Source organism: Aethina tumida, chromosome 1 (assembly GCF_024364675.1).
Source record: "Aethina tumida isolate Nest 87 chromosome 1, icAetTumi1.1, whole genome shotgun sequence".
Taxonomy (NCBI): domain Eukaryota; kingdom Metazoa; phylum Arthropoda; class Insecta; order Coleoptera; family Nitidulidae; genus Aethina; species Aethina tumida.
The window spans coordinates 60,134,194-60,154,974 of NC_065435.1; the positions used below are offsets into that span (position 1 = coordinate 60,134,194).

The 20,781-nt window shown below is 28.8% G+C and overlaps 2 protein-coding genes across 4 annotated transcripts in view; both read left to right on the forward strand.

Annotated features, from left to right (window-relative positions):
• LOC109602813 (m-AAA protease-interacting protein 1, mitochondrial) lies at positions 1 to 1,059 on the forward strand. Its single transcript, XM_020019252.2, has 3 exons — positions 1 to 453; positions 503 to 667; positions 721 to 1,059. Exons 1-3 carry the CDS (start codon positions 46 to 48, stop codon positions 979 to 981), a joined length of 834 nt encoding a protein of 277 aa, XP_019874811.1. The 5' UTR covers positions 1 to 45; the 3' UTR covers positions 982 to 1,059.
• A 3,761-nt stretch (positions 1,060 to 4,820) lies between these two features.
• Positions 4,821 to 20,781, forward strand: part of LOC109602815 (CREB-regulated transcription coactivator 3) — a 38,192-nt gene continuing 22,231 nt past the window's right edge. For all 3 annotated transcript variants that reach the window (XM_020019256.2, XM_049962123.1, XM_020019257.2), the window contains exon 1: positions 4,821 to 5,142. In XM_020019256.2, the coding sequence (XP_019874815.1) occupies positions 5,029 to 5,142 (114 nt within the window). In that variant the 5' untranslated portion in view covers positions 4,821 to 5,028. The remainder of the gene's footprint in view (positions 5,143 to 20,781) is intronic.

Here is a 20,781-nt window from a genome sequence, read left to right on the forward strand (position 1 = left end):
TAACGACTGATTGGAGAGTTACAATACGTCAAATGTTGGTTTAAGATGAATGTAAACTTTTGTAGGGGAAGTATTTCTAGAAATTTGCGAAAATATAATGTAGTGTTGAACAAATCTCTTTTAAAAAGCAATCCCGTACAAAATCGGCATATTTGCTACTCTCCGGTAGCATTTGAAAAGTCGTTCCTAACCTCAAACCAATTGTTTCTCACACCAAAGGACCATGAAAAAAGGTATAAAAGCTTGTCTGAAAGTGTCAAACGATGCTACAGCAGCGAAGAAAAACCCTCCGTCAACAAACTTCCACCGTTAATGAACTTCCCGAAAATTGTGTGGCCTTCATTAGTCAAATCGATCAGAAACTTCATACTAGCCACTTTTATAATCAAACCATATCTGGACCGAGAATTTAACTTGCCGGACTTCATAGCAGGTTCGAAAAAAGCTGTTGAGGTTTGAGTTTGTATAGTGTTTTGATATTGTTAATAACTCATTATTTTAGGTTGTGTCCCACAAACTCTCATCGGGAGAATTAAAGACTCTTAATGGATTAGTCACATCAGATATACTTCCCAATTTGCAGGAGAACATTTCACAGATGTCATTATCTCAGAGGGAACAAATTGCCATAGATATGGAAGATATATATTTTGTGTTTCCCTACCAGGTTCGTTCTTAAATTGATTTGAACATACTCCTATAAGTTATTCTGTATTTTAGGTGGGAATCATTTTTAATGACGAAGATGAAAGCACTCAAAAACGTTTTGTCGAAATTACAATGGTGTATCATACATTGAAAGGTTTGGCTGCAATGAGGAGTCGGGGAGAAGAGCCTCCCCTAAACATGGGCATGCTTCCAGAATACCAAAATAGGATATCAATTTGTAATTATCGTTTTATAAGAGAATTTACTAAAGGCGTTGAAAGTGAATGGACTGTGAATTCGTTAAATCATTTTAAGCCTATTGATGATCAATAAAGTTTCTGTTATAGTAATATTGTTTTCCCAATAAATTTTATTTGTATATTGGATATTAAATTTATATAGTTATAGTAACAGTTGCTTTGAATTATTAATAAGTAAGCAAACTAATTCGATTATAAAGAGAGCATTTTTACTAGAAAATGTTACATGTTACAATAAATTAACTGGTTAAAACTTGTAAATGTAGAAAAATTAGGCGGGAGTATTGTCTTCGTCATTTGATGAATTGTCTTTTGGATCACCCTTATTCGAATTGACCGTTTCAGAATCGGAGGTCGAAGATGTTATATTCTCGTTTGAAGACATGGATCCAAATATGTCCATTAGCAATTCCGCTCCGCCCTTTTAACATTGCTCAGTTTGTATTTGAGCATCTTTAAGTTGTTTTAGCTTTTGGCGCAATAATCCGTCATCATTTTCGCTTGAGGACGATTCGTTATTTGTCTGCAACTCTTTCTGCGGTCCATTGTTTGAAGGTTTTGAGTGACGCGGCTTGACTTTTGCGTCCGGCGTATCTGCCCGTTTTACTATTATTATATTTTTCCTTTTTGAAGTGGAAGATACGGGGGAACGGCTGCGCGCTTGTCTCATGACGCTCTTGTTTATGGCTTTTTGAAATCGTCTTGCCCTTCTCTGCAATTCATCTCTCATCGCTTGGTTTCTCTTTTTCTCCTCTTCATTCTCTTTAACCAACCTGCGCTTGCCTTGAAATTCATATGTTGGTGTCTTCTTATCTGCCATAGTGCGTGATTTGGTCTGCGGAGCTGCTGATTATCTGAATTGAAGCTTTCACTAAATGACTCTTATGACATATATGACAGGTCGTAAATAATAATGAACGAAATGTCGCCATGGTTATTAAAATATTTATTTTGTTGAAGGGATCCAAAAGAAATAGACAAAACATTTTTTTAATACTTCGGTGTTCAGCGCCACTCAAATTATGAAGAGTGTCTCAGCAGTTAGAAGTACAGTACAGGCGTTCCATAAATTATAAACATAAAATAATCTATAGTTTTTTTAATTTTATTTAATCTTTGGTATACATCGTTTATCAGTATTGAATATGATTTTAATGTATATTACAATTACAGTTTTCAATTACATTTATATGAATTATTACTTCAATATTAATATATTTGCGATATGTAATAATGAAAACATTTAAGCAACATTAAATATTAAGGGAACGCTGTAACGCACACAACAATCTTCATTTATTTTACTTGAATTAGTAGGAATTACAAATGATACGAATCAAAATAATATTTAATTTACAACATAAGGAGACTTTTAAAATGAAGTCAACACTATGCTGTAACAGATTTATCCATTTCCGAAATAATGACATTTATGTATCGATAAATAGAAATGTGGGGAATATTTCGCACGATAATTTAACAATTTTGGACAAAGACTCTTCTTTCGAATGTATTCAGTTGTGTTGGGTGTGAATGAAATATAGAATACTGTATGAGATTGTATATTGTATCTTCGCTATTATGTATGTAGATGTTGGAGAGATCAACCAATCTGGACACAGCAAATTGTTTAATAAATTAACAAATAAATATACCATTATCTAGCAGTACTGATTCTTAGAAAACTTATCAAAGTGATTGGAATCATTATTTTATATACAAACGTAGAAATTCTTTTTTCTGATTTATATTAATTGCATCGACAAATTTGTGTTTTGTTTAACCGTGGTAAAACATAATTTAGAAAATTATGCAGAGTTAAAACAGGGAGTGTCGAACTCCCAATTATTTTTAAAATAAAAAAAATCTTTCAAATTAAAAATTAAGTTTCACCTTTTTCAATAGCTCCGTACATACTTTTAAAAAGTATATAATCGTTTTTATGTTAAAAATATAAAACCGTTTTGGGTAAATTAATAAAACAAATTGATTCGTTAAAATTAAATTATCAATCTAATTTTCGTTTTAATTTTTGTATATTGTCAATATGCAACGCCATTATAGAAATTTACCTCGTGTTGAGTATACTCATGCTGTTTATTAGTGGAAGAAGGTTCAAGTTGTCGCAGCCCCAGGATGGATCCACTTTGTCGTGGTCCTGGGGCTCAGTATCACTCTACAAACCAGTGGCAGTGGGTAGCTACCGGATCCAACACCGCAATTTCAATCCATCCCCAGAAAGATTTCGGATCTTCCTCAGATTGGTCTTGCTCTTCCGAATCCAATTGACAGGAGGCTGGCATCTTTGCTAGTCTTACTTCTTCTGGTTCAACAAACCCGTATAATATAAGTCCTGTTTCCCCCATATATGAATTATCATATATGAGACATCATGTTTATGATCTTCGGATCGGTGCCCGGAAAGGGGTTTTTAGATTTTACCCTCTTTGTCCCAAAAAAAAAGTTGTCGCAGGATATCCGAAATGTTTAGTGTGTTTCATACATCAATTTCACGAATGTTACGATGGTATTTGGAGGCTTTCCACAAAACTAACAGTAACTGCAACAATGTTACAGTCGCAGTTAAAAAACGTGGTAGGTACTGAATCAATTTCACTACGTCTTAGGGAAGATAATTTACTACCATGTGTTCCTGCTTGATACGCAACATTAACCGTGGATCATCACGAAACATTTCGACGGCCACATGATATGCCCAATGTAACTACCTTATTTGATGGAGGCGTAATTATGGTGTGGGGAGGCATTTAGTTAACAGCACGTACTGATTGTGTGTTAGTTGTGTTAAATAGTGGCAAACTTGCAGGATAATGTTTCACCACTGCCATGTAGCCCAAAATTATCTTGTTTCATTTCGAATTGGTACAGCTCGCTCACCAGACCCCATCAACCGTATGTGGCATGATTGGAAGACGATTAAGGGACCATCCAAACCGTTCTGAAGACTTGGAGGAACTGGGATAATCTTGATCAAAACGAAATTCGAATAGTGATTTTGAGTATGAACAGACTGTGTGAGATTATAATTCGAAATAGAGGTGGAAATACCAAACATTAAATAAAGTACATTAATTTATATAAAAATCGAGTTTTATTAATTTTTCATTTATTTAGAATTATACTATTGTTGTTTTTTTTTTATAATAATTCAAAAGGAAACAAATTTCTATGTAAAAATATTAGTAGTTTAGATCTTAATATTTCCTATTTTCAAAAATAATAACGATCAATTATAATTGATGTGGTGCGTTAATTTTTTGTAGTGGTTTATTTATTATATAATATATTATATGACAAAAGTGAGAGAACTTCTGCATAATATATTATTAATTGATTTATTAACATTACATTATTTTAATACATGTAAAAGGGCTAAGAAGTGAGTAAATATATTAAATAATTATTTTTATAGTAAATTATTATTAATTGCTATAAATATGTTTGTATCATTATTACATTTCATAAGCTTTCTGTGGATGTATTTATTATTCTTATTTATATATTCTTTACTTCATTATTAATTTAATTGTATATCAAAGTTTACCGTTAAAATGTATTAATAACATAATAAAATGTAATAATAATTATAATAAAACGAAAACTTTACTGCGTACATTGTAAAAAGGGTCACGGGATAAATTAAGTATGTGAATAAATTTGAAACGCATTTGCGCGTTACAAGTTCATAATTTCCCGCACACAATACCCAAACAAAGAAGACCTCGATTCGAGCGCCCGCGTGTTATGCAACCAATGGTACACACGCCCGTCGAAATCTCATTCTCCGTTCGAATTCAGTCGCAGGTGTTCAGTGGTGTCCGATCGGAGCCGTCGTTTCCGATTTCCGCGCTATTATTTACCTCGACCGTTCTGCATTGGCACGTCCGCCGTGTCTGTCGCACTGTTGAAAGAAAACAAAGAAAAAAAAATAAATAAATAAAAATAAAATAAACGGACCGCCGCACCGAACGCAGTTTTCGATTCGCAGCCGTCAGTCGAAAAGAACGCTGTCTCAGATATCGACTGGCACGTCCAGTGATGATCGGTTCGACGGCGTCGTGTCGCGACAGTCGTTCAGTGCAGTGAATGAAGTGCAATCATGGCGAATCCGAGGAAGTTCAGTGAGAAAATCGCGCTGCACACGCACCGCCAGGCCGAGGAGACGGCCCGTTTCGAACAGATAATGAAAGAGGTGTCCGACGCCACGGCCAGGGTACGTAGAAACGGTACGGCGACGGGGCCGCTGGTCCGGCCGTGCCGCGGGTTCGCAGCTCCCGCCGCTCCAACGGCGACGTAAACAACGTCGCGTCGGAGCCCCGCACCGTCGGCCGCCGCGGGCCCCCCGACGCACGACACGGACCGCACGGACGGTGTCGAGCGACACCGTCCCCGGTGCCGTCGACACACCGCCAACAATCGATTCGCCACCGAAACGGTTTTTTGACAGAAGAAAACAACAATATAAATATAGTACATGATTTGCACAACCGCCGATTTTATTGTTGCAGCGAAATGTTGACGAGTGCGTTTAATTTGTTTGTTACTTGAAAACACGTGTTTTCGTCCGCGGGGGGGAAGAACGGTTTTGGGCGATTTAACGCCGATTGTAAACACTCCGTCCACCAACATCATTCCAAAATACACCGCACGAATTCAAAGATCAAACGATACATGTTCCCTCGACTCCGTCCGTTATCTTTGCATTTGTGTTGTTGTGTTTTTTCCGAACGCATTGCATCAGTCCATATTACGAATATAGTCGGTCCGAGACCCCCAAAAAACCTCGTTTACATAATGTCTTATAAGACTCATCCTCATTCTTGTAGTAAAACCATCAGAGTTAAAAATAATTCGTGAATGAGAAACTACTTGTTTATTTAGCTAAAACAAATATTTATACTCTCGTCCCGCACTCATTGAACCTGGCCGAATGTCTGTACAATTTTTTTTTTTTTTTTTGACTAATTTCCATCGAGCAATTAATATCCCGCTCGCAACTAATGAGTAATCGAGGAATCTACGCATATACGTCAAGAGGAAATGCAAATATGCAACTTATAAATACAGTCTTCGTAGTCCATTGTATTCGTATATTTGGTTACCACATGTTAATCGTTTTTGTATGTTTTCCCACATGTAACAGACGTTGTTTAGTTTGGCCGCAGACGGATCTAAACTGCTTAGCATAAAAAGTAATTTAATTACTTACCGTTATTGGATTCCAATTGACAGACGCCGATGGACAAAGGGCTGGTAATGACAGACTGTTCTCGAGTTGCAAACAATTTTTCCAACCAATATTTAATAACATATTTCCACGATGTATGATTATTTATATGTATAATTTTTATTATTCGATTTGTTAAGTACTTGGCTCAATATGTAATAAAACAAATATCATTTTTCAACTAATTTATAACTGCGCATTTATTACAACAAATTAATTATTAACAGATTAAAATTAAGTCGCAATAAAATGAAAATTATGCCATACATTCATCAAAAAGTCTTGTGATAAAATTTTTTAGTAGACTTGTCTGAAAATGTTTTATTAAAATTAGAAAATAACATCATTATAGTAATTTAAATTTTATAACACAGTAATGAGTGGGTTTTAATTTAAACAAAAAAACAATGCACAAAGACTAAAATGTTCAGCGTAACATCACTTTTATGTATTAAATTCTTAATTAGCACAGATAAAAGTAAAATAAACGTTCAGGGGTATAATTAATTAATTTTAATTCGTTTCGGCGAATTGTTATTTTTATATAATTATATGTTTTAATATTTTATTAATAATTAAATAAGTTTATTTGTTTTTGTAATAAATTTTAGATTATTTATGAATTAATATAACATATAACATAGTTATAATTATCAAGGACCTGTATGTTTATACAACTGCCAACAATAACTTGATAAAACAAAATCTCTGCAAACCAAAATTTGAGACAGTGCAACAAGCATTCTTTTGGAAAAGCCCTTAACAAATACCACATTAAAAACGTATAAAGATAAGTTATCGAATTACGAAATGAATGTCTTATTTATTATTTTAGCCATTATAAATTGGTAGCACGAAATCTAATAAGATAAAATTCAGAAATAAACAATTGGAAAAAAATACTAAATGTGTACATTTTTATTTATGTATAAAAAATAAAAATAATATTCAATAAATGACAAACATTTTTTCAAATATTTCTACCAAAACTGATCATGTCTTCGTGTGACAATATTCTTATTATAAATAAAATAATGCTAGAACTTAACGGTATATTGTTGTTCAATTAATAAATTAGGCATATTTAGATATTTCTAATTTAAGAGAAGTGTGGCTCATTTGAAAGCGGGACATCCCCATAAAATTATATTTTTTGTCCGATTTTGATAAACTTTTTTTTTCAATTGGAAAATGAAAATATTAATAGACAAAATATTAGGTATTTTGGTTCAAAACCAAAGGCATGAAAATTCTAGATATCATACTAACAATTTTTTATAGCAAATCTAAGTACACCTTCGGATTATACGGTTTTTAGGAATTTATTTTTTTATGGATTAAACTGTCAAACATAGTACAAATTATCATATTTTTCAACAATATTGGAATATTAAATTAGAAATTTTTTAGTATGATTTTTTTAATTTTCATTCCTAATTCTATAGGTTTTGGTTTTGGGTCAAAAAACGTTACAATTTTTATGTTAGTACATATTTTCATGCTTTACAAAAGTTTGTTAAAATCGGACAAAAAATACAAAATTTATGGAGGTGTTCCGCTTCCAAATGGGGGCCACACTGTATATTTTATGCCATTCATTTTATATGTTTATTTCCACATTTGACTAAAACAGGATAATGTAACGTAAGACAAAAATAAAAATAAATACGTACGAAAAACTAAAGTGTGACCGGTCTAACAGTAAGTAACGTTAAGTAATAATTTTGGTTAAAATATAAAAATAAAACTATTATTGTCACATTTATCACATTTCCTAGTTTTGCCAGGAACAGTTATTTGTTTTAAATAACAATTTAAAATTTAAATTAACTCTTTAATATGTTAAAATAATGCTAAATTTGTTATTATTAAAAGATTTATTTTCTAGTATTTTTCTAATGAAAATAAAAAGTTTGTATTCTAATATGACAACTTACCTCTTCAAATTGCGTTACAAATAGGAATAGAACTACATACATATATTTATAGAATGTGGTTACATCAATATTGATTTAAATATATTTTTACAACTTGCCACATAGTTTACAATTGTTGCAATATTTACAACTAGTTTTGTTTAATTTTACATACATTTTTTGGGATCCAAGACTTAGCTTTTATTAATGAGTTTAAATAATATTTTTTATGATTATAAATAGATTTTAAAAAGGGAAGTTATAAGTAGAAGATATATTTATTTATATTTATATGATTTTTTAAGTTTTCCTACTCAGTATATATTACTAAGTTTAATAATGATTGTGTTATATGTTACAAATATTTTATATTATATTAAATTTATTATTGTAAATTATTTCCCAAACATTGTGAACTAATAATTTTGAATGATTTTTTGGATGAATCATTATCATTTTGTGTAATCTTACACCTGGTGATGTCTATTGGAATTTGCATTTACATACATATATTTATTCATATTACACAAATTCTAAAAAATATATTTTACTGTAGTATTTACATATTACATCCTTGAACAAAACAACACAGGAAACTATTAAAGATGTAACTTCAAGTTCATATTTATTTAATATATGGCGTTTCCTTTGTTTACTTAATATATTTGAGAATTTACCGTTTTTTTTTTAATATAAAATTAAATTTAACATTTTTATTAATGTCAAAAATGAAGTTGTTGATTTGAAAAAAATCGGCTCTTGTATATTTATTCCATTTATATAATTTTAAATTAAATATTTTTAAAAAAAAATGAGAGAAACGTTAAAATTTAAGATTAATTTTTTGGCCACACAATTAGAATTTACATTTATTCTTCAGCCGAAAACAGTGACGTGATCCGCGAATAAAATAAACATAACCTGTCAAGCGTACAACCAAATTCACATTTATGCTCGTAGATTCAGATAAAGTTCATGGCAAAAGATTTTAATTTATTTCTTGAAGATGTTTTCCCACTTTGTAGGTACGCATTTTAAATTAAACAAAGGCGGTAATAGAAACTAAATAGATGTAAATGGAAAGGAAAAGTCCTTTTGTGTAACCAGCAATGCCACATTAAAAGTTCAAGAAGAACCGATGCAAAATGGAGCGGCGTCAGCGGATTTTAATTTTGTCTTAATCAAGTTTATCGATTTTGTTCTAGTTTATCGTAGTTCGGGCCGAAGAATTAATTAAAATTATATTAGAATTGTGAAGTAAAATGCCCGGTTATCTATTAATGTGATCGTTGGTACACGGCTAGAATCTTATCTTGAAGAATGTCGCAAATTTTTCGTGTTACACCGAAAGATAATTTTACACTCTTATCATGGCAATATCAAAACTAGAGCAAATAAATTTATTTCTGTTGACAATGGCTTTGTTAAATAAAATGTTAATAAAAAAAATCGTTGGAATTTAATTAAATACAATCTGCAACATTATACACATCTGTTATATAATCTGTGTTATCTTGAGGTTCGCAAGTGAATTATCTTGTTTGACATCAAGGGACGCCCTGGGGAATTTTCATGAACTTGTGTGTTATTTTAGTGACACATAAACACAATTGCATATGTGGTTAATTAAAATTTTACTCTGCACTAAATGATTCAATTCATCATAAACTGTGTGGATTTCGTGTATAAACAATGACTTGTTGAAAAATGATTCAAACGAACGCGAATTGTTCGTAATCTATGCGAGTTATTGAATTTCTTTGTTGTCGATTCGCCGTTGTGAATTTTTCAGTGAGATAAACGAAGCCACTAATTTTGAAATCATTCAACAATGTGTTTGCCGTTAACAATAAGTTGTGTTTTCCGATTGTTTAGTCAACATTTAATCTACAAAAGTGTGTTTTCTGGACGTTATTATTTTAAAATACGTACCATCATGTTTTGCAACACCTCAGAAATGAACCCGCTTAATAAATTGCGGTTGTCACAACAAAACAAGTTGGCAATCAATGTCAAATGTTTAATAAAGATAACATGCAAATTTGGACCCACCGACTGATTATTATTTCCCTCAAACGCCGAAAATTGTGTTCGTTACATTAGTACTATTTATTTTATTTTTTTGTTGTGGTAAAACTTTACCTTGAACCATTCCATCGTTCAATCCGCCCGAAATTTACTTGCCTACCGGAAAATTAAATAAATTAAATTAATGGTTGTTCGGGTCTATTGAGAAATCGTAATAAATTGCTTTTTAATGTTGTTTTCTTGGTTCTACAGTTCGTACTTGAGCCGATCCATAAAACTGTGTATTTCATTACGGATTGTGGCAGCTTTCAGTTTCTTAAAGCGTTCGTTTCAGCTTTTCGACTGCGACGGTTAAATTGGCGTGAAACTATTAAAACCGTTTGTCGTAATTTATATTTGCATTGAACAGTTACAGAACATATTGTGTTGCAAAGCGTATAATCACAAGTTGATAAGCATTGTTATCGAATATAAATAATGTAAATATCAATAAAAATTGTAATATTAATGTATGTAAATGATTCGCTGCGATTATGTGTGTAATACGATATTAAAAGTTACAGAAGTTACATCTAGGATCAATAAACATTGTTCCCGTAATACGTATCGATACGGACAGTTAAAATGCCGTAAATGAACGGTGACCGCACTGAACGTGAAGTGTTTTCATTTAAATTGTGCAGAAACATACAGAAGTCGAAAGATTTTATGTAATTTCCTAAAATCAACTGATAAACTTAATGTAACTTTGGTAACTAACATTCCTAACCACTGACTATTTTGATTCTAATTTTAGATTGCACACCAAAAATGCGGAGTACGTTCGGAATGTCTTAAAAATCACGTCTCTAAATACTAACCTAATTGATATTATTTAGTGAAACTTTTGTAGAACGGTTCTCTTGTTGTTCGTGCAATGTATAAATTTTCTGTTTCAAATAAAAACTGAAATTCATAAATCGATATTAATAATTTACAAACATGCATTAAAACTGCTACGAATTATTGAAGTATAGTTAGTGAAATGTTCCAACGTTACACATGGTTAATTTTGCAGTACGTATAATTGTTTTATTGAGTTGTGAAAACATTTTTCCACTAGGGAAATAAGTCAAGTTGTGATCAAGTGTCTTTACAATTTTTAGGAGAAAGTTCTCGAAAATAAATTCGTGTTCACCATTATTTTGTAAGAATCACCTTGATATAAGAAATAAAAAATAATTGTTTTTGTTGTATGGTCCAATTATTATAATAAGCATGCAAACAAATTGTACAATTTATTATTACAACCCTACATGATTTTTCAAGGCTGGAATTAAACAATTATTAATAAAAATAGAATAACGCCACACCTAGATATAATTGATTTATTTCAAAAAATTTTGTAGAAAAATATTAGCCTATTTCAGAATATTAATTGATTAAAAAATTAAAAAAAAAATCTTAAAGCATAAATTGTCGGAAGCTAATAACGAGTCGGACCCCCTCTTTGACCAAGACACTCATTGATGCGTCGTGGCATCAATCTAATGAGATTATTGATATTTTCTTGTCGTATCTCATCCCACACGAACTGAATCTGACGTCTTAGTTGATTAAGAGTCCGTGGAGGGTGCTGTAAATTCCTTAAGCGTCGCCCCATCATATCCCACACATGTTCGATTGGGGAAAGGTCTGAGGATCTGGGTGGCCAAGGCAGTAAATTCACATGGGAGGCATCTAAGAAGTTTAATGTATTCCTGGCAATATGTGGACGGGCATTATCTTGTTGAAAAATTAATCAGAAATCTCTTCTTATGTAGGGATGAAAATAAGACTCTGAAACGTCATCCACATATCGCTGGATGTCATATTGCCATTAATAATAATTGAAGGTGATCTACTACCATAAGCAATAGCACCCCATATCATTAAACCCATAGTGTTTTCATAACACATATTCATATGATGCTGCACAGCAAAGCGAGGATCACGTCTTTCTCCACGTCGCCGTCTTACTAACACATGACCATCGTGTATGCCCAAGCAAAAGTGTGATTCATCACTAAAGACAATGGAATCCATTCCTCATCCCACTGTTGACGTTCCATACACCTGTCATTACAATATTCACATTTCTGTTCAAACGCCGCTCTATTTCTCGACAGGAAATTTTTGCTTCATCCAGGTTCGCTATTACTACTCTATTAAACTCGTTTAATTGGCTAAAATTATTTCTTCCTCATACTCTAAGCATGTTAAACATTTAGTATAAATTATCAAATTTTATGAAAATATCTGAATGCGTTATGGGAGTTGCTTTTTTTTTATTAATTATACTATTTAATTTAAATGTTGGAAACTATTTTTTTGCCTCGAAGAAAAAACTAATTGAAAATATACATCACTGAAATAAATTACAATATTATTTTTTATTTATATTGTTGCAGGGTTGTTAAACTGAATTATATTTAAATAATCGATACATCTAATTATAAGATGAATAAATAGTTAATTTATTTTTCTACATAGTAAATTTATTTCAATCGAAGCGGGGAAATGTTGATTCATAAATAATAATCTTTTATTTTTTATTATTACAAGCAAATCGACCATATATTGAATTTTGCACATCATTTATCAATGAGAAAAAACTAGACTAGATATTAAATGAATATAAAATAAATGAGATGAATACAATGAAATAAATAACAACATTTACTTATATTTATCAATGAAAAAAACTAAACTGGATATTAAAATAAAATATTATTTAATTATTAATGGCAATTAACACACATTAAAAAGTTGAACAGAAAACACCAATTGAAAAAAGATTTAACTGAAATAAATAAGGAGAATATTTTTTATTTATATTATAGAAAGGTTGCTAAACTGGCATTTAAAATAAATAATCGTTACAAATAAGATGACAATTATAATTAAATAAAAGTACAAATCAACCATTCAATTTTTTTTCAGTTATTATAAAGATTTTTGTATGAAAGAAAAAAATTAGTTGAAAAAATAGTAATGAAATAAATAATAAAAATATTTGTATTATTTATATTATAGAGTTATTAAACTGATATTAGAATTAAATAATCGATACATCTAATTAGATGATTAAAAAATAGTTAATTAATAAAAGTATTAAAACATTAATAATTTATTATTCTGCATATACAATAACTTTGGACATGAAAAATCTGAATATGAAAATAAAATAAATTATTATTATTTAAGTATGAATTGCAAAATGATTAATTAACACGGATTAAAATAATTTTTTTAAAAGATGAAAAAAATTAATTGAAATAAATAATATTTTTTATTTATTGTAGAAGGGTTGCTAAACTGATATTAGGTCTTTAGATTTATTATTGTAATTTATTATTATTATTTATAATTGATACAACAAAGAAGAGGTTATATTTTCTAAAAGTTTTTGATTCATAATTAACAAAGTTTATTATTATTTATAATGCAAGTCAATCATATCCAATAATTTTTTTCAATAAACCAAAATAAAATGTTTTTAAAAAATAGTGAAAATATTAATTATGGAAGAACAAATATAAACTTTAATGAAATAAATAATTAGAAAATTTTTATTATTTATATGGTAGAAGAGTTGTTAAACTGATATTAGATGAATGAAATGAATTAAATAATGGATAAATCTAATTATCTGATTATACAAAAATATTAAAATATTAATAATTTATACATATGCTACATAGCATATTTATTTTCAGTCGCAATAGGGAAAAATGTTGACTCATAAATATAAATATTTATAATAAAGTTTATATTATTAAAAGCAAATCGCACATATACAATAAATTCAAAAACAAGACAGATATTAAAATAAATTATTATTATTATTCAATTATTAAGGGCAAAATAATCAATAAACACACATTAAAGTTTTTAAAAAAATTCTAAAATAGAATTTATCACAGTTTTCTGTGTATCAAAAAAAAAACTAGTTGAAAAAATATTTAATTAAAATAAGTAAGAGGATTATTTTTTATTTATATTATAACTAGAAGGGTTGTTCAACTGATATCAAAACTACAAATTCGATATAATTAAGATGAAGAAATAGAAAAGTAATACAAAATATTAAAACCACAATTTATCAGTTTGTCTGGCACATAATGTTTATCTTTTGTCATGTTTTTATAAAAATCCCAAATTATAGAAATTATGAAACTTGTTGAAATAAATAACATAATTATTTTTTATTTATATTTTCGAAGGAATTTAAACAGGTATTAAAATAAATGATACAACTAAAAATAACCGGTACAACTAAAAAATAATAATTATATTATGCTACTGAGTGTATATTAATTAATTTTCAGTCAAAATGGGCTAAAACTTTTGACACAATTTGCCACAAAATTTCCAATAACTGAAAAACTAGACATTGTAAAATGAAATAAATTATTAAGTATTATTATATTGCCAAATTTATATCAGGCTGTATGTAAAAGCAGTTTTGCGCAAAATCTGAGTTTATTTACTGGTAGTTACCGTGTTAAATTTATCTGAAGCTACTACGTCGCAATTAATTTGCATTTAATTAGTAAATATAATCTTTGCATAAGAAACTAATCGATTGAGTGGATTCTCTGTAGAAAATCCTTCTAAGGAAGTTGTTTCGTCGAAGTTTCCAGTCGTGTAAAAGAGAGGTCGCAAATTAATTTAAATTTAATTGATTAATACACATTAAATTTTTGTTTCGTTAATTTAAACCGAGTTTACATATTTATATATTTAAATAATATTTAGTGTTGAATTTCTTGTTAATAAACAACCATATTAACAATGGGAGTGTCACAATGAATCACTGATAGCGAGAAGTCGGTAATTCCATTTTGGTTTCCTTGATCTTCTCAATACAACCGACATTGTCTCATTTACACATAGTAAAATAAATAACAAAATATAAAACATGCGCGATTAATAACGATTTGCGGTGACAAATAAATATCCTGTCGTTGACAATTTGTATCATTTCAGTGCGCATTCCTATAAATAACGCGGCTAATAGTCCCACTGACAGGACAATACCGGGTCTTGAAAATTCGTAGGTGGCACGTGATCATCAGTCCCCCAGTTTCGATCGGACCCCGTTTTGTCGTTAATCGCACGTTTGTCGTAAATTTTACGAGAAGATGCAAACGTGCAATATTTTATTTACGGATAAATCATTTCGTTTTGTTTTGTTTGTCTCCTTCTGTGTTGAAACACTGAATATATAGATGCGAAACCGGTACTTAACCAGTTTCAAAAAATATGCTGCAACACATCTGTGTTTATGAAATTGAGCTAAATCTCTGTCAAAATTATATGATATATGCTTAATGATAATGTTAATTAACTTTTAAATATTATATTGTTGTTCTACATTTTATTAACGGTGTGGTCCGATTAAGATGAGTAACAATTCCCTCACTCTTTTTATTTATTTAAAAATCGATAATTTAGAAAGTGAGAATAATTGATTGATGATAATAAACAAAGTTTTCCATTGAATTTACTATACTTCTAATAAAATTAATATGAAATATAAAATTTAATAAAATTTATAAAATTCACAAAATTTAAATAATAAATTTATAAAATTCATGAAACTTATTATTAAAATGCATGAAATTTATTAATAAAATTCATAAAATTTATGAAACTTATTAATGAAATTCATCAAATTTATAAAATTTACGAAATTTACAATTATAAAATTCATAAAATTTGTAGATTTTCTAAAATTTTTTAATTAAAATTAAATATATTAAATTCATAAAATTTATATAATTTATAAAATTCACAAAATTTATAAAATTAATAAAATTTATAGGATTTGTAAAATTAATGAAATTTATAAAGCTTACCAAAAGCACAAAATTTATAAAATTGATGAAATTTTTTAATATCTATAAAATTTACATAATTTACAAAATTTACAACATGTACAAAATGTACAAAATTTATTAATAAAAAAATTATAGAATTTATAAAATTTACAAAATGTACAAAATTTACAAAACTACAAAATATACAAAATTATCAAAATTACAAAATTCGTGAAACTTATGATTAATTAAATAAAAATTTAATGTAATTAATTATATTTATAAAATAAATTTATAAAGTTCATAAAATTTATGGAATTAGTAATATTTAAGAAATTCATTTTAATATTTACAAAATTCACAAAAATTATAAGATATATAAAAATTACAAAATTTATAAAATAAATTTATAAAATTCATGAATTTATGAAATTCATAAAATTTACGAAATTTATAAAATGCATAAAATTGTAAAATTTATAGAATTTGTGAAATTTATAAAATTTATGAAACTTATAGAATTTATAAAATGTATTAAATATATAAACAATTTTACAAAATATACACAATTTACAAAATTTACAAATTTTTCAAAATTTATATAATTTACATAATTACAAAATTATCAAAATTTACAAAATTCATGAAACTTATGATTAATTAAATAAAAAAAAGTATGGAACATTTATGGAATTAGTAATATTTAAGAAATTCATTTTAAAATTTATAAAATTCACAAAAATTATAAGATATATAAAAATTACAAAATTTATAAAATTTATAAAACAGATTTATAAAATTTATAAAATTCATGAAACTCATAATTAATGAAATTCATAAAATTTATAAAATTTACGAAATTTATAAAATAAATTTATAGAATGCATAAAATTTATAAAATTTGTGAAATTTATAAAATTTATGAAATTCATGAAATTTATAGAATTTATAAACAATTGTAAAAAATTTACAAAATTTACGAAAATTACAAAGTTAACAAAATTTACAAAATTATAAAATTTATAAAATTCATGAAACTTATGATTTATAAAATTCATGAAATTTATAAAATTTGTAAAATGTATGAGATTTATTCGTAAAATTTATAATATTTATAAGGCTATTAACAAAATTTACAAAATATACAAAATTTATAAAATTCATTCAACAGTTTAATTCCTACAATTAGTAGGAACTACAACACAAATTTCTTAAAATTTTGTAAGTTTTGTCCAATATTAGATAATCACACACAGTCTGTTATACACTTTTAAATATATTTTAACAAGCACTAATTTGATAATTTAGTTTATAATATTATTATTATAAGTTTATTAATGAATATTTTAATTGCGCTACATATTTAATAATATGCAGTATTTTGAGACATGGTAAAAGTACCCAATTTTTCTTATTTTGTAACATTTATTTACTTCTATTAAAATCGAGTAACAAATAAAAAATTACGGGACTGTTTCTATCTTAACACATTGTATATTTTAATTAACAAAATAGAATGAGTTCCCGCTTACAGTTCGATTCATAACGGCCTTCTGAAACTCAGTTGCTGGTTTAGATAGAAAATCCATACCTGAGTTGTTGCGAAGTTATTTTAAAAACTGTTTTATAAAACCCGTCAAGAAGATAAAATGTATCTTTACATGTTGTTCTGCATTAGACTCCCTCGGATTAATTACCTACTAACAATGTTTCAAAGTTTCCCCCGTTGCCCTTGTTGCGGACGGGGGGTACTTTGTATATACGTCATGCCAAATGCAATAATCAAAGAACGCATGATCCGATGGTAAATGGTAACACAACAAACAAACGTGATTTGATTATTCCGTAGATGTTTATTGAGGGTGTTGCCGATATGTGCTGGTTGTGTTAAATTGGTTGGAGTATTTCAGGTGGCGCCCGAGCGACGCACGTCGTCGAATAAAAACACGCTGCGCATCAACACTCAGGCCCTGGGCACGTTCCGGGGGGGCTCGTTGCCGAACGTGTCTGCGGCCGAGGCCCCCCTCAAGCCGAGTGCGACGCCGCCCCAAAAGAAAGAGCCATCCGCCAAGGTGACCTTTCTTTACGACCCCATGTTTTCTTCTCTTTTCATTTTTCGTTTTTTTTTATTTAAATATTTTTCTATGTTGGGAGTAACCGCTTTCTGATCGTTTAAGGGAGATAGGGAAGTGGAGGCAGCTGGTGAAGGTGAAGTTTATAGTTAATGAGATGTGGTTTCATTCACTTTCACATGGTTTTTGCGTTAAATAATCTGTTTTAATCTATACCCACTGATTACTGGTAATGTAATTTTAGAAAGTACAGAAAATTGACTTGCGATACATATAATTAGAAATAAAAGTACAAATCAACAGTAATTTTACGGATGAAAATACAAATAACTTCTAAGACAGTGGATAAATGAATATTTAATCAAATACCCTGTTTAATAAATGTTGGTTTTCCCTAATTAACAGTGTACATAAATACTATTTAAATGCAGTCTGGCTCATTTAAAATGCCAATACCTCAATAATAGTTTTATTTTTTATAACCTAATAAATAATATATTAAAAGATGGCACTAAAGAACTCTTTTTTTATATCAAGTGGCCGAGGCCACTATAACATTTTTGATAGAAAAAACAAATTAGAAAAATAATATTTTATGAATAAAATATAATCTCTATTGAATTAAATTTAAAAATTTATTTCTAACTAGAAAATTTATAAAAAATAAAAAATAGTATGAGGTTATTTTCTCAGGTGAAAAGAAATATCAAATTATTGTTAATATTTTATTCCATAGTCGAATTGAACAGAATAAATAAACTTTTAGAATGTGGTGGTTTTTATGACGCATTTTTCAATATAGAACTTATTTCACTAAATTGTCATTTTTCTCTTTTTTAACTGCAAATAAATTCTGTATTATACGTCTCTAGAATGATACAGCAAACAATTTTTATGACATTCATATTTCATTATTCCTCTTTTGAGCCATTCTTTATTAAAATTCGCCATATAAAAATGAGTTTCCACCTTAAATTGACTACACAAAAAATTTCTTACATGGGAATTAAAGAAATATAGGATAAATAGTACATAATTAATGTCGTCAAAAATTTTTAACAAATTATCAATTATCCAGTAAAATTTGACTAATGTTTCATATTTTATTGTTTCTAATGAGTTGAAATACAAGTGAGCTATAACATTTTTTATACAAAAAAATTAGAAAAATTAATTAAGGCATTTTTTTACAATAAAATAAAATCTTCATCGAATTACATATCTTATCAAAAATTATTTCTAAATTGAAAGTTCTTAATTATCCAGTAAAATTTGACTAATGTTTTAGTCATATTTTATTATTCGTAATGAGTTGAAATACAAATAGAGCCTGTGTATTATGATAACAAAATCGTCTTAGTGGATTTTGATAATGATTCAGAAATAACACTTTGTAAACATTATCTGTCATAAATTTTAAAAAAACATTTTCGTCACAATTATGATAAATTAAAATTTACTATTTTGTTTACAAGGTTACGTATATTATATGTAAATAGAGTGTATGAAAATCATGATACAAAATTGTACTATTAATTCTATAAGTAAATTGGTCTAAACTAAATATACATATGTTTGTTTATTAAGAATTGTGACAATATTTAATGATTCAGTTTTAATGAGATTAGGCCGTGCCAAAACTAAAATTCATGAGAGGTCTCAAGAAATATTTATCTCTATTGTTGAGTTAAATTAATACTGTTAAATTAGATTTGCTCAGATTAAGAAAAAACAAATTAATGATATTTTTAGTATTGTTTCTATGTTCCAAGTTCAATGAGCTTTTTAACTAAATATCCGAGAAATAATACAAGTGTTTCAGTTATAAAAGTTGAGCGCAGTGCAATCCGTTTACTATCGAAATGTTATAGAACGACAATTTTCTTGGAGTGTCTCGTAAAATGTTCAATACACGGAACATTTCGTATTAACCGTAATTGAAATAAGCTGCCTCCACTTAGAGCATTTAATTATTTAAAACGCAACCGTTTTCATAGTAAAATCAATGAAAAACCGTTTAAACATTCCGGCGCACGGTGGTGCACACAATTAAATGAAACACATTTCGAACGAGACGGCCGTGTAATTGATCAATCCCCATACTTACACGAAGCCTTCAAATCGTTTATCGTTTCTTATTGACCATCGAAATGGGGGCGGGGATGGTCGTGTATGTAGTTTTTCGTCGTTAATTACATAAGTGGTTACTCCCTCGATTTGATGTTTTATTGGCTGTGAGTAGTAGTAGTTTTCATTGCTTTGTATCTTTTTTTTTTTAATTCGTCTAATGCTCCACATTCTATTGATTGTTATGGCACGTACGAATTTTTATGTCGTCCAGGCAATTTAGTGTCGCCTTATAACAACGTCGGACAAAAGGAGCCGGAATTGATTGGAGGTTTAAAGTGATTAGGGAGTTGATCCTTTTATCCGACGCGGCGTGCAGTTTTTCTTTTTTTTTTGTGAGCTGCTGATGTTTCCGATAAATGTAATTTAGTTTATGAAACTAGGTGTAGCCAGTTAGAATGGATGCACCAATAGCATGTTTGGATTACTTAAATTATTTTTGCTCGGTTGGCTATACACCATCGTTGCATGTCCTTTTGTACAATTGTATGGTTTATTATTTTTAATTCACCTTTAAAATAGAACACAACTGAAAACCGTCGTCTACCACTAAAGGAGAACAAGATAAATTTCTTGTTATTATGCACGTTGGTAAATAAACACGACAGATAAAAGATGAAAGAAAATTTAATTAAAAGT